At 51.6% G+C, this 15,422-nt stretch overlaps 2 protein-coding genes across 32 annotated transcripts in view; both read left to right on the forward strand.

The window, feature by feature from the left end:
• SLC9A8 (solute carrier family 9 member A8) overlaps nt 1-7,483 on the forward strand; it is a 75,950-nt gene extending 68,467 nt beyond the window's left edge. For 16 of the 31 annotated variants that reach the window (XM_085004214.1, XM_085004219.1, XM_085004215.1 and 13 more), the window contains 2 exons: nt 510-656; nt 1,620-7,483. In XM_085004214.1, coding sequence (XP_084860340.1) covers nt 510-656; nt 1,620-1,727 — 255 coding nt within the window. In that variant the 3' untranslated portion in view covers nt 1,728-7,483. The remainder of the gene's footprint in view (nt 1-509; nt 657-1,619) is intronic. The other 15 variants (XR_014832525.1, XR_014832527.1, XR_014832524.1 and 12 more) reach the window with 4 other exon arrangements.
• A 7,363-nt stretch (nt 7,484-14,846) lies between these two features.
• Nucleotides 14,847-15,422, forward strand: IL29 (interleukin 29 (interferon, lambda 1)). The gene is given in 1 exon segment (NM_001142837.1): nt 14,847-15,422. A coding segment is annotated over 1 exon segment (576 nt).

A 15,422-nucleotide genomic window follows, 5' to 3' on the forward strand; every position in this document is an offset into this window, starting at 1 on the left:
GTGATTCTAATGCCATAGCAGGGCGTGCCCTCTTTGCCCTCACCTCTTCCACCAGGGGCACACCTAAGTTTGGGTGTGCAAAACTGCCTCGGGTCGCCCCCTGCAGAGGGTGGGGAGTCCCTCTCTTCCTCCCTTTTCAGATCCTGCCAGGATTCTTCTCTCCCCGCATCCGCTTACCCAAAACGGGCCACAGCAGGCAAAACCCGACAAAAGCCGCCTCCTTTGTTCAGTTCCCTGGTAAAGAGACAGTCTAGAACAGTTCCCAGTCCACCTGCACGCGAGAACCACCTGGAGAACTTCCAGGCCAGGCCCCAGACTTCCATGAATTTACACGCTGATTTCCCTGGGTTTCCATCAAGTGCGGGTACATCTTCCTGCCTCCCTATGGGCTCCCAGGAGACCCTTTGCTGCTGCAATGAGGGCTGGGGACAGGAGGGGCCAGGGGCAAGGGCTGCGAGGCGAGCTGGCTAGTGTGCCTGCTGACGGCCGGCTGCCATCCCTCCCTGCAGGGCAACACGGTCGAGTCGGAGCACTTGTCGGAGCTCACGGAGGAGGAGTACGAGGCCCACTATGTCAGGCGGCAGGACCTCAAAGGCTTCCTGTGGCTGGACGCCAAGTACCTGAACCCCTTCTTCACGCGGCGGCTGACCCAAGAGGTGGGACACAGGCTGGGGTCCCTTGCCTTCCTCCCTCAGGACCCGCAGTGGCCAAGAGCGGGGTGGGCGGGGAGGGCACGTGCTGAGCGCTCAGCTGTCTCTCCTTCCCCGGGCTCGCGGGCCCAGTGGGCCTGTGGAGCTCGGCATCTGCTGTTTTTCCTCTTCTTCCCGATTTAGTGCTAGTTCAGTAATAGACTTGTTAACGCGGTTTAGTTTTCCTGGAGGATAGACTTGGGATGCGGATCAGCCACCGAAGCTGGAGCTGAGGAATTTCAGACATGCAGGGCCTCCCACGGTGGCCCAAGGCTCAGGCCCTTGTTCCATCCCTCCTGGCACCACTGGCCTCCAGTGACAGTGACACACTCTCACAGGGACCAGCTTGGGCCTGCTTTACTGAAACCGTCACCCTGCCCCAGGCAGGGTGGGGGTCTTCCCGCTGCCGCCCTGCCTCTGGTTCTGCCCATTTCCCCTCCTTTGGCTGTCACAATCGCTGTCACCCTGACCTTTTATGGTGAGCCAGGCCCTGCGCCAAACATTTTTCATCATTGCTTCATTTCATTCTGCCAACAACCCCTGCAGTAGATGCAGCTGTTAACGCACTTGACAGCTGAGGAGACTGAGGCCCAGAGAGGTGAAGGAACCTCCCGGAGGCCACACGGCCAGGAGGTGGCAAAGCTGGGAGCAGACCTGAGTGTGTCCCAGTCCAGAGGCCAGGTTTTTTTTTTTTTTTTTCTCAACATCCCCTCCTGCCTCATAGTCCTGTTTCTGAGTGAGACCTGCCGGTATCTCCACCCCCACAGAGAAGAATCCTGCTGGCAGGAAGTTAGCACATTGAAATTGCCTGTGGCCATGCCCCCTGCCTCCCATCTCCTACCACAAGTACAGAGCAGCTCTCCCTCCCTTCCTTGACCCTCACCCAGACCCAGACCCACTGACAAGGGCTTGGTGTGTCTCCTGCCCTAGGACCTCCACCACGGGCGCATCCAGATGAAAACCCTCACCAACAAGTGGTACGAAGAGGTGCGCCAGGGCCCCTCAGGCTCTGAGGACGACGAGCAGGAGCTGCTGTGACGGAGTGGGACCCCGTAGCTTCTGGGCAGGCCGGGCCGGAGCCTACCACCCGGCCTCCCAAGACCGACACCCACCCAGCAGGGGCGTGAGGCGCATGCATTTGGCAGCTCTCAGGGTGGATGGAAGCAGGACGAAGCACGAACCGTCTTAACCCAGGACTTCCCAGGACTTCCTGGGCCTTTGGGGCCAGCTGGCTGCTCCTGGAGTGTCCTCTCCCCACTCCTCGCTGGGCCCGACCTCTGCTCTTGGGGTGGCTTCCCAGCCCGCAGGCGGGGTGAGCACCTGTGCAGGTAAAGTTTCTTCTTCTGCAGCTGGGGGAGCAGTCATCTGTCTGAGGTGCCTGAGAGAGATCCTGCTGGGGACCTGCTGTGCACGAGTCCTGGGGAGCGCCGTGTGCGGGTTCCGGCACTTCTGGCCACTTCCCTCGTCCCAAGGGCGAGGAGCCAGCACCCTTTCCCTGAGCGTGTCACGGTGGCCCTGGCCCCAGCAGCAGCATGTCTCGACTAAGCGGCAGGGTCAGAAGCCTGGCAGGCCTCCTGCTCCCCTGCGTGGTGTTGCGCGCGCTCACTGAGAAAGAACACCTGAGTGACCTCTCTTTCTTTACTTCTGATGGGCACCTCACAGGCTGTCTCCCTGGGGGGCAGGCAGCTCCTGCCCTTCTCTGGGAACGTTGCAAATGTTTACACTGGTACCGAGCCCGAGGCCGCAGCCCCTCCCTAGAGCCGCAGTGGAAGCGGCATCCCCGGGTTTTGCCGCTGAGCCCGCCTGTGAGGTCAGAGCGCCCTCTGGAGGGAACACCTGGGGGCTCAGGGTTTATGCTGGCCAGCCACTGCTGTCTGTCGGAATTCAGTTTCAATTCATGCACTTTTACAAAGAAGCAAGAGCCTAGCAGTCCCCTCCCTGCCCTCGATTCCTCACCCAGTGGGCCTTGTTTGTCCAGAGGCCACTTTTCCTGGGCTCTGTGGGGGGGTCTGCCCATCGTTCACATGCTGCACCTTCACTGCTCATCAGCAGTTTTTCTTTCCTTCTCCCAGTTTTCTACCATCTTGGGTCCCATGGGTCGCCAAAGTACTAGAGCAGGGGCCAGAGCAGCAGTGCCCTGTGCTCCTCCCTGCTGTCCCTCCCAGGGCACCAGTGGCCCGGAGCCATATGTGGCTGAGTCTCAGAAGTTCCCTTGTGGCACAGCAGGTTAAGGATCCTGCGTTACCACAGCTGTGACATAGTTTGCACCTGCATCTCTGATTTGATCCCTTGGCCCAGGAACTTCCACACGCTGTAGGTGTGGAAAAAACAAAACAGATGCATCCAAGTCTCACCTGCCATCCCCAAGAAGCCACCACTACCCCAGGACTCAGAGTGCTTGCACATGCTCTTACACACACACACACACACAGACACACCCCTGCCCGCTCCCTATGGTCTCAGCCCTGGAGCCATCTCAAGGTGAAGACCTGGCAGCACACACACACACACACACCCTGCCCGCTCCCTATGGTCTCAGCCCTGGACCCATCTCAAGATGAAGACCTGGCAGCACACACACACACACACACACACACACACACACACCCTGCCCGCTCCCTACCACTACCCCAGGACTCGGAGTACACACACACACACACACACACACACACACACACACCCTGCCCGCTCCCTATGGTCTCAGCCCTGGAGCCATCTCAAGGTGAAGACCTGGCAGCACACACACACACACACACCCTGCCCGCTCCCTATGGTCTCAGCCCTGGACCCATCTCAAGATGAAGACCTGGCAGCACACACACACACACACACACACACACACCCTGCCCGCTCCCTACCACTACCCCAGGACTCGGAGTACACACACACACACACACACACACACACACACACACCCTGCCCGCTCCCTATGGTCTCAGCCCTGGAGCCATCTCAAGGTGAAGACTGGCACACACACACACACACACACCCTGCCCGCTCCCTATGGTCTCAGCCCTGGAGCCATCTCAAGGTGAAGACCTGGCAGTCACATCCAGGTGACATGGAGTTACTGACTCTGGCATCCACCCCCTCTCTGGCCCTTTACCTGCTGGCTTTTGCCCTCTACAGGCCTCTGGCAATTCCCATAGGTGGCTCAGGGACCCAGCTGGAGCCCTGGGACTCGGCATCCCCTGGGGTGGTTTCACTCATATGCATGGCCTTGGTTCTCTGTTGAGGACACAGACGCCAGCAGAGACCCTGGGCTGGCAGCAAGTTTGTTTCCATCTTTTCTGTGTCAGGCAGCTTGGCTCTGGATGAGAGCAAGGACTGACCTCAGGACCCTCCAGGACTCACAGGCCCAGCCCGCGAGGCCAGACCCTGGCCCTAAGGCCTTCCCTTTCCCCAAAAGTGTACACAATGGGGAAAGGGAAGCCAGGCAGGCAGGAAGCACAGTTTCCTTTTTATGCATGAGAAGTAAATTTGCACTTCATAGAACTAAAATGATTTTTCTTTTTGTAACCTCCCACCTTAACCCCATAATTTGAGCCAAACAGGATTATTTTACTCCACCTAATGCCCCACTGGAAGAATAATGCTGTGCGTTAAGTCTGGTCTCCATCATTTCCTGTTTCTTTTAAGTGGAAAAGTCAGAGAAGCAGTCATACCGTGGCGGGTAGGGGCAGGAATCAGAGACCAGTCTCTGATTCGGAGTAACTTCCTTTTCCCTCTGAAACTCAGTCTCATCTCCGAGGTGTAAGTTGCATTGTAAACTCAATAGCGTGCCAGAAAAGAAGTCTTTTTGGCTGAGTTCATAAAGTCCTATAAACGCCATCTTTTCAGTTCAGGCTGCCCTTTGTCACCAGCCCCACCTGGCCTCCCCCCTTTAGCTGAGACCTGAGAATGACACCAAGAGAAGAGGGGGAGGATTTGTGGAAGGTCCCCAAGGCTGTGTGGAGGTGGCTGCGGGGAACCTTTCCAGACCTGGACCCGCACCAGCCTGGATCTCCTGTGGCCCTCTTCTGCCCCCTGCTGGCCATGTGGGGTTAGCAGCGTGCAAGGAGGGTAACCCGTATGCAATCCCTATACACTTAGAAACAGGCCAAAGCCCATGGGCATATTTTTCTGGTGAACTTTTTTCAGATGTCTTTGCCCAAGAATCAAAAATTGCTGCTGTCCACCTTTAGCATTCCTAATAATTCTATCGTTTGAGGCAATAAAATGCCTGGAAGATTAAAAAAATGTCCAGCATAACTATAACTTCCCACATATTATAGGTCTAGGCCATGGGCCAGGAGAACCACAGCACACAGAGAAGGTCGTACTTTAGAGTGAGGTGAAGGCTGTAAGGTCAGCGAGTGCCTTTGGGGGGCTGGCTGCTCAGCCAGTGAACACCGAAGACACGCTGCCTGGGAGTCAGGTGGCAGTAAGAGCCCCACCGGCAGTGTCTCCACAGACTCCCTGTGATTCTGAGCTGCTGGGATAAATGACATGCTTTCTGCAGCCCTGGGACTGTAGACTCCTGGGAGTGACCACATCCAGAGGGTGTGAGGTCTTACTGGAGAAGAAGCTGGTTTTTCCTAGCTCCCCAGAGATCAGGTTTGGGCTGACATGGAAGAGGGCCCAGTTCCTTAGTCAGGCTCAGACACTCAGGCCAGGGGCAGGCTGAAGCCCGCCCACCCTCCCCCAGGCCAGCCACCCTTTTCCCAATAGGAAGGCTGGCTGGGCCCTGGCTGACATAAGGCCAAGGGCCAGGGCCTGGCCCAGAATGTTGGCAGCCCTGAGTACCCCCACGTCAGCCTGAGGAGGCTCTGATTTGCCTGTGGATTCCTTTGTACGCAATGGAACGTGGAAAGATTGGTGGGTAGCCTTCTCCTTAAAGCCCCTGTCAAAGGTGGCCTCATGAGGTCTCAGGTCCACACTCCCACTCTCACAGGGGTCACATTTGGCAAAGTCCCCAGCGAGGTGGCCACAGCCAGGATCCTTCTTCTGCTTTGGTGGGGGAGGTGGTAGCGGACCTCTCCTTGGCCAAGTTAGCGCCATCAAAGGTACAGGTATAGTTTAGGTTGGATCTGGCCTTAGAATTGATCCAAGGGAGTTCCGTGGTGGTGCAACAGGGTAAGAATCCTGCATTGTTACTGCTGTGACTCTGGTTCAATCCTTGGCCCAGGAACTTCTGCATGCTGTGGATGCAGCCAAAAAAAAGAGAGAACTTATCCCAGATCCTAGTGTAAGGAGGAATCTCTCAACAGCAATGATCTGCCATCGATTAGGACTTTTTTTTTTTTTTTGGTCTTTTTATCTTTTCTAGGGCTGCTCCCATGGCATATGGAGGTTCCCAGGCTAGGGACCTAATCAGAGCTGTAGCCACCAGCTTACGCCAGAGCCACAGCAATGTCAGATCTGAGCTGCATCTGTGACCTACACCACAGCTCATGGCAACGCTGGATCCTTAACCCACGGAGTGAGGCCAGGGATCGAACCCCCAACCTCATAGTTCCCAGTCAGATTCGTTAACCACTGAGCCACAATGGGAACTCCAGGACTTCTTTTTTTTCTTTCTTTCTTTCCTTTTTTTTTTTTTTTTTTGACCATGTCCTCAGCATGCAGAAGTCTTGGGCAAGGGATAAAACTGGAGTTACTGCAGGCACAGCACTGGATCTTTAGTCCGCCAGGCCACCAGGGAGCTCCAATTAGGACTTTAAATGCAAAAAAAAAAGACCGATCCTTTGCTCTTTCCCCATTCCCTCCAGGATTTCTGGAGGCATGTGTTTCTCCTGCTGGGTGGTGGATATGAAACCAAATTCCTGATGGAGCAGCCAGAATCATTAAGAAGTTGTTCCACTGGGAACCCAGTCTCCAAAGCCCCAGGCAATATGTTTTAAGTGAAAACACCACAAGTCAGAGTGAAGGCTCCGAACAGGCAGCCACACTCCCTTCCATTTAGCCTCCTGTCATTTTGCATACAAATGGCACTAGATATTCAGGGACTTCCGCCTCCAAGTTACAAAAGAAAGACCTTCTCTTTCCTCTGGCCCACCAATTTCACCCTTTCCCACCCCAGCCAACATTGCCCCTAATCCCAGAGGGGGGTCAAAATCTGTGGCTTTTCCTTACCTGGGAGCCGGTCTTGCAGCTTCTCTGCAGGAGCTTCCTGGCTTTAGGGCAAGAGCTCTGCTCCAGACCTGTGGCCCTGTGATTGAAGGGGAACTCGGCTTGGTGGTCAGAGGAGAAAGGTCACCTGTCCAGGCAGCCAGTCCGCTGGGAAGAGCTGCATCGGCGCCTTCCTGGCACTCACCTCGCCAGGCCCCAGCCCTGCTCTTAGGGGCCGTGGGGGCGCCCAGGCCAGGGAAGGCGCCTCACCCCCTGGGCCGCTGTGAGGTTCGTGGCTACCAAAGCCTTCAGCTTCTCTGGTGCAGCTCCTGCAAAGCTTGGTTTGTTCTCACCGTTAATCAGAACCTTGTATTCTTTTGAGTAATTTTCTTTGTGAAAATGAAGGATACTTTTAAGTACTGCTTTTTGATTTAAGGACCATTGAGAAGGTCAGGCTTGTTCTTTTGTCCTCCCTCAAGTAAGCTGTGAGAGGCGTTCATCAGGTCCTAGTTCCTGAGAAATGACTTGCTGCTCTTCCTGGTGGGGTTGCGGGCTGGGGAGGGGCGCATGGGTGGAGGTGGAGGGACCTGTAGCTGCTATGCTGGAGCCTCTTCATCTCACTGGACTCTTTAGAGAATTAAAACATGGATGGAAAACAGTAGTGTCTCTGGATACTTATTTAGAAATAAAAATGAGTGCTGCCACTCTCTGTGTTTGTGCTCAGTGGCTTTGCAGACACGTGGTGCACAGGCCCCTAGACTCTGTCAATGCCTGTGACCCTCGCGGCCAAAAGCCGGCAAAACACAGTGGTTAGTGAGCAGGAGCCTGGGCTTCTGGATCCAGTCCTGCCTCCATCCCTGCTGGGCTTCACCCCACAGGCCTGCAAGCCTTGTAGTTGAGACCAAAGAAAGAGCCCAGTGACAGTGACAGAGACATCCATGGCTCATTGGACAGAGGATCTTACATGAGGGGTCCTGGAGCGACAGCCCACCGTGGTCGGCAGGACGCAGCAGCAGGCTTCACGACTCACGGGGAGAAGGAGGCTGCCATTTAAAGGGGGGGATTGCTGTCAGGAGGGCTCAGTTACCAGGACCTAATTAAGCCCTGTAATTAAGAGGACTGGATAGTCACGTGAGTAACGCAGGCCTTGGTTGAGCAGGGCATGTACAGAGGGCAAGAGAACAGCCATCTTGAATAGCCTAAGCATACAGCCCCTGTGAGGACACGAGGCCAAGCAGGAGGGCTCAGCTCGGACCCAGCCTCATGGGTGCGAGGGACTCATCTTACCCCCATGCTGGGCCAATCACCCGCTGCCACCTGGGGTTGCAGACCAGCCCCTGGTGGGCCTTTGCCCGGCTGAGACCAGGCTCTGAACCAGGCAGGCGTCTGAAGGAAGGTAGTGGCATTATCTGTGACAAGTCTCGAAGTTCACTTTGAAACCCTCTCATACTTCTAGGAGGCTTCCGAAGCTGCTAAGCAGGCACAGGTGCAAACAAAAAATACATGTGATACGAAGCAAAACCAGGCAAGAGAACCTGTCCTGACCCCAGGCGTGAACCTTCTAGCAGGTTTTCCTTAGTTCCTCACAACCCTGCAGTGTGAGAGTTCCCGTCGTGACTCAGCAGAAATGAATCTAATATCCATGAGAATGCAGGTTCGATTCCAGGCCTCGCTCAGTGGGTTAAGGATCTGGCGTGGCTGTGAACTGTGGTGGGCTGGCAGCTGCAGCTCCAATTCCGCTGGTGGCTGCAGGGGAGGCCAGGAGCGTGTCTGCCTGGATGAGATGGAGCTCTGGGAGTAAAGGAGAGCCGAGCCTGAGGGCAGCTGCGTATTTTCACTCACATTTCAACCTTCTCAATGTCTAGAAAAAGCAAGCACTCAGGTGAAAGGGAGCAAGCCAGGGAAGGTGTGTTTTCCTTAGAGGCCAGAAAGCCGCAGGGGAGGGTCACACAAAGTTGAGAGCCTCATAGCCCCCAGGGCTGAGGGGAGACAAAGCCATGTCTGGTCACTCCTTACCCCTCACGACTGCGAATGCTGAGGGACGGGCCTGGGACCCAGTTCCACAGGAGAATGAAGCGACCTCCTGAAGAGTTTCCAGGACTGTCTCCGCACACACACAATCATTCAGAGGAGGGAAGCAGCGTCTTCCCCTGCCTGGCCTCGGCCTCCCGCTGTGAGGGCGCCCCCACCAGCCTGCTAAGCAGAAAGGCCGAGGGCCGAGTCCTCCGCCCTGGACCCGACCGACCTCCCTCCGGAGCCCTGTCACCGGGGGAGACAGTGCAGCCTCACTGTTTATGCCATTCAGGCTGGGCTTTATGTCATTCGCAACAAAAACAATTCCGATAGAGCCTCGCGAAGCCGGACGAGCAGATTCCAAAATAATATATAGAGCATCAGCCTCCAATAATTAAATTAATGGTGTGTGTGTGTAGGAAAAAATCTGGAAGGATAGGTGCTGCGATTGAGGGGACTTTGATTTTCTGAGTGGAAGGATAATGGGTACCTTCTTTTTAGGATCTCGTCTCTATATATTTTCTATTTTTTTTTTAAATGAGATTTGCAACGTGTGTGTGGGGGGGTGTATGTGTGTGTGTTTCTTTTTTGCCACACGGGCAGCATATGGAAGTTCGTGGGCCAAGGATCAAACCACACAGCAGCAACCAGGGCCACAGCAGGAGAATGTAGGAGCCTCAACCTGCTAGGCCATCGGAGAACTCCTATTTTCTTTTACAAAGAAATTTTATTCAATGATAAGGAACACATGGCATGTTATGTTCACTTTTCAAAATGTGATAAGAAATGAAACCAGAATGAGAGGAACAAGCCATTAAACGGAGAGATTTGATGCAATATCAAGAGCACGAGGGAAGCAGGAAGACTTGTCATGCTCTGGCAAGAGCCCAACTTAATAGAATCACTTTGAAAAGCACCTGGCATTGCCTAGTAAAGGTAGGGACACCTGTGACCCTTGAACCCAGCAAGTCCTTAACTAGGTTCATGCCCTAGAGAGCAAGGAGGGGCAAACTACTGGCTAAGGGCCAAGCCCAGCCCGCCTGCCTTTGTACCACCACAGAGCTGACAAGGGCTTTTACCATGTTCACACAGTTTTGAATTTTGTAATAAAAAATTCATTGAAGTTCGTTTTCTCTCTTTGTTAGTTAAGAACGCATATCTGTCTCTCTCTCTCTCTCACACACACATACATACATACACATTTTGCCTCTTGACTCCCAAAACACTATTGGTCCATTTACAGAAGACGTTTGCCCTGGAGAAACTCTTACATACTCGTGCATACATACTCAGGAGTACCTCCAAGGATACCTGTAATAGCAAATTACTGGAAACGAGCGAAGTGCTTCCCAGTAGGAGAATGGACAGTGTGCAGTCATGTAGGGAACACCACACAGCGGAGATTTCAGGTAAGACCAATGGATGGATGATGGATGGATGGATGAAACAGTAACACATCAACATGGTAAATCTCAAAAGCTGAGATGAGGGGGAAGAATAGATGACTCAGCACATGTCCACAGAAAACCCGGCAAAACAATGCTGCGGAGCAGTGGTGTGTCAGGCTGTAGCCCAGCGCTGCGGAGTGTGAAGAAAGGCTGGAAAGTCAGCCCCTTTCTTAAGGTCAAGGCTCCAGTGGGGCAGGGGCAGGGGAAGGAAGGTGAGGAAGAGCACGTGGACCGCGTCACACCCACCCTGGCTTTACCTGTACCTCTGATGTTTCACTTCCTAGTGGAGCCATGGGCAACCAGGAGTTAATCACGTGCAAACTTGCAAACGCTCCTCTGAGCCTCAGTCCTCCCAGCTCTGTGGCGAGTAACTGAGACACTCTCCGAGGGCCACCCCTTGTATCAGGATCAGATCTAGCTGTGGTGACAAAAATTGAAATTTGTTGTGGCTTCCCTGGACTCCTTGAGAACCAGGATTCTCAGTGTGAGGATAAAAGAGAAATGAAGGGAGTTCCTGTTGTGGTGCAGCGGAAACGAATCCAACTAGGAACCATAAGGTTGCGAGTTCGATCCCTGGCCTCGCTCAGTGGTTTAAGGATCCGGTGTTGCCGTGAGCTGTGGTGTAGGTCACAGACGTGGCTCAGAACTGGGGTTGCTGTGGCTCTGGTGTAGGCTGGCAGCAACAGCTCTGATTAGACCCCTAGCTTGGGAACCTCCATGTGCCACAGGCACGGCCCTAAAAGGACAAAATACAAAAGACAAAAAAATAAATAAATAAGAAATCAAGTTGAATAAAAATCCTGCAGTCCTGAACTTTAAAGTATAAGTACGAACCTACCATGGTTTTTTGTTTTTTGCTTGGGCCGTGCCCACAGCATGTGGAAGTTCCTGGACCAGGGATCAAACCCATGCCACAGCAGTGATCTGAGCCACGGCAGTGACAATGCCAGATCCTTATGCCACCAGGCACCAGGGAACTCCTTTATTTATTTATTTACTTACTTACTTACTGTTAGGGATGTAAGCCTGTTCCTAGCTCTGCCCATGGAGAAGACCTAGAAACAATGACCAACCCAGTGGCAGAGAACACCCTTAGCTCTCGGACTGCAATTTCCAAATGTCATTTTGCAGTATAAGGGCCCAGGGCTCTTTGGAGAAATGTCTGAGTCCAGGGCTTAGGCAGGAAATGTGCAGGATGAACCTGGAGCCCTTGTCATACCAGACTGAGAGGAAGCAATCAGAGATTTCAGGAGCAGGTCAGAGGACGAAGAAGCCAGCTGGAAGAGGTTCCTACTGGCCAAATGGGAATTTGAGCATCAATAACAATAATGCAATGCGTTGTTGAAATACTTGAAATATACTGAAATCAGAGTTCATACTACTTTTTTAAAAAGTCAGTCACTGTTGGGGGACTTTAAAGCATCAGTGATTATTCTAAGTAAAAATAAAGGGAAGGAAGTAAGCGTTTATCCCGCTTTTCTTAAATGATACCACTGGTAGTCAAACACAAGATGAGGGACATTTCTTTATTAAAATCACAGATGTAGGCGTTCCCGCTGTGGCACAATGGGATCAGCGGCTTCTCTGCAACACCAGGACGCAGGTTTGATCCTCTACCAGCACGGGGGATTAAAGGATTCAGCATTACCACAGCTGTGGCATACGTCACAAGTGTGACTTGAATCTGATCCCTGGACCAGGAGCTCCATATGTCACGGAGTGCCCCACATACACCAATTTTTTTTTAATAAAATAAAAAGGAGCTATTCTTAAAAAAAAAATCATAGGAGTTCCCATTGTGGCTCAGCATGTTAAGAACCCAACTAGTATCCCTGGCCTTGCTCAAAGGGTTAAGGATCTGGCATTGCCACAAGCTGCAGTGTAGATCACAGACATAGCTCAGATCTGGTGTTGCTTTGGCCATGGCATAGGCTAACAGCTGCAGCTTTGATGTGACCTCTAGCCCAGGAACTTCCATATGCTGCAGGTGTGGTTGTAAAAAGAAAAAAGAAATCATAGATCTATAGGAAGTTGCAAAAATGGTACAGGAAGGTCCTTTGTACCCCTGTACCCAGTTTCTCTCAGGGGTTAAGATCTCACACAACTACACGACAATATCACAGCCAGGAAACTGACATTGGTATAATCCATAGAACTTGTTCAGATTATACCAGTTTTACATGCTCGTGTGTGTGTGTGTGTGTGTGTGTGTGTGTTCTATGCAGTTTCGTCACCACCACAGGAAGAGTTTGTTTTTACAGAAGTATTCCAGTTGCCAAACAAGGAAGACTAGAATTGGAATATCTCCATTTTGCAGGTTCCAGTGAAACAATGGATCTAAGTACTGAGAAACAGCCTTAATGCCCGTTAACAGCCCAGAGGGAGACCAAGTGCTTCCTGATGAAAGAAGCCAACATCTATCAAGCATCTGCACAACAACAACCCATATCTGAGCAAGCCTCAAAAGTCAACTACCACGTGATATATCATAGGAACAGGATGAAGGACAAAAACCACACGATCATATCAATTAAGGCAGAAAAAGCATTTGACAAAATTCAACACACTTTCATAAGAAAAACACAGACTAGGAAGAGAAGGAAACTATCTCAACATAATAAAGGCCACATATGAAAATATATGTGCCTCAGCTAACTTCATACTCAGTGGGGAAAGACTAAAATCTTTTGTCCTTTTAGCTTAGGAAAAAGGCAAGATGCCCACACTTGCCTGTTCTATTAAACATGGTACTAGAAGTCCTAGCCAGAGCAACTGGGCAATCAATCAATCGATAATAGCATCCAAATTGGAAAGAAAGAAGTAAAACTATATCTGTTCTCAGATGACATGATCTTATACATAGAAAACCCTAGGAATTCCCTAGTGGAACAGCAGGTTAAGGATCCGTCTTATCACTGCTGTGGTGCAGGTTCAATCCCTGGCCCAGGAATTTTCACATGCTCTCTGGTTGTGGCCAAAAAAAAAAAAAAAAAAAAGGGAAAGGAAAACTCTAAACATCTCTCTCTCACACACACACGCACATACACATCTGTTAGAACTAATAAATAAATTTAGCCAAATTGCAGGATACAAAACCAACACGCAAAAATCAGTTGCATTTCTATACACAAACAAAAAACAGTTCTACTTACAACAGCATCAAAAACAATAAAATACTTAGGAATAATCTTTTTTTTTTTTTTTTGTCTTTTTAGGGCCGCACCCATGGCATATGGAGGTTCCCAGGCTAGGGGACCAATCAGAGCTGCAGCCATTGTCCTATGCCACAGCCACGGCAACACAAGATCCAAGCCACATCTGCGACCCACACCACAGCTCATGGCAATGCTAGATCCCCAACCCACTGAGCGAGGTCAAGGATTAAACCCTCAACCTCATGGTTCCTAGTTGAATTCGTTTCCACTGTGCCACAATGGGAACTCCCCTAGGAATAATTTAATCAAGGAGATGAAAGATCTGTACACTAAAAACTGCAAAACATTACTAAAAGAAATTAAAGAAGACACAAAGTAATGGAAAGACATCCTGGGTTCATGAAGATTTAATATTGTTAAAATGTCCATAGTACCCAAAGCAAACTGGGATTTAATGTAATCTCTATCAAAATCCCATTGGCATTTTTGCACAAATGAGAAAAAAAAAAAAAAACCTAAAATTTATACGGGATCTCTGGGGACCTTGAATAGCCAAAACAATCTTGAAAAAGAATAACATTGGAGGCCTCACACTTCCTGATTTCAAAACACATTACATACAAAGCTACAGTAATCAGAATAGTGTGGTACTGGCCTAAAAAGAGACACAGAGACCAATGAAACAGAATAGAGACACCAGAAATAAGCCCTCATGCATGTGATCAAATGAACTTTAACAGGCTCCCAAGACCACTCAGTGGGGAGAAGGCAGTGTCCACGAGTGGTCTAAATGCCAAAGAATGAAGTTAGACCCTTACCTTATACTGTACAGCAAGCTGAAAATGGATTAAAGATCCAAACGTAAGACATAAACTATAGAACTCCTAGAAGAAAACATAGAGAAGTTTCACAGTATTGGATTTGGCAGTAATTTCTTGGATGTGACACTAAAAGCATAGGTAACAAAAGCAAAAATAGAAAAGGGGGCCACAGCACACTCCTGCACATTCAAAGGATGGCCCTTCTCTACTGCTCAGCAGCCTCACCCACGCCACTCAGGTCCCTGCCCCACTGTGAGGGTCCGTAAGCCAGTTCCCCATCCCTCCATCTGCCTCGGCCTCACTGGGGGCCCTCCAAAGTCAGCAAGCTGAAGGCCGTCTCCGGAGATCTGGCCGAATCTGGAGATTCTCCAGGCATAGGGACTTCTCAGAAACAGGGTTCTCTCCTGTGACTGACTTTCGGTTTCTCTTTCCTTCCTGTCTCTTTCCTTCCTGGCACAGGTCCTGGCTCACCTGGTTTGGCGACTGGCCCCACCCACTCATGCCTTTGCAGTTAAAGTGGATATTCCTATTTCCATTTGCCTTTTCACTTTACACACATCAGTTGGGACTGCCCAGTGAGCCTGGCTAAAAGTGGAGCCATGGGGCCAGAGAAGCAGTTGGGATTTAGCCATGACTACAGCTTGGCTCCTGGTGTTGGCGACTGTGATGCTGGACTTGGCCAGAGCTGGCCCTGTCCCCACTTTCAAGCCCACCACAACCAGGAAGGGCTGCCACATGGGCCAGTTCCAATCTCTGTCACCACAGGAGCTGAAGGGCTTCAAGAAAGCCAAGGATGCTTTGGAAGAGTCACTCTCACTGAAGAACTGGAGCTGCAGCTCTCCCCTCTTCCCCAGGACCCGGGACCTGAGGCAGCTGCAGGTGTGGGAGCGCCTCGTGGCCTTAGAGGCTGAGCTAGACTTGACTCTGAAGGTCCTAAGGGCCGCGGCTGACTCATCCCTGGGGGTCACCCTGGACCAGCCACTTCGCACGCTGCATCACATCCACGTCGAACTTCAGGCTTGCATCAGGGCTCAGCCCACGGCAGGATCCCGGCTCCAGGGCCGCCTCAACCACTGGCTGCACCGGCTCCAAGAAGCCACAAAGAAAGAGTCCCAAGGCTGCCTTGAGGCCTCTGTGACATTCAACCTCTTCCACCTCCTCGTAAGGGACCTGAGAAGTGTTACCAGTGGAGACTTGCACATCTGA

This window comes from Sus scrofa, chromosome 17, assembly GCF_054392235.1.
Source record: "Sus scrofa isolate SSC_HxYL_T2T_F1_AM1 chromosome 17, Sscrofa_HxYL_maternal_Yorkshire_Landrace_v2.0, whole genome shotgun sequence".
Classification (NCBI taxonomy): Eukaryota; Metazoa; Chordata; class Mammalia; order Artiodactyla; family Suidae; genus Sus; species Sus scrofa.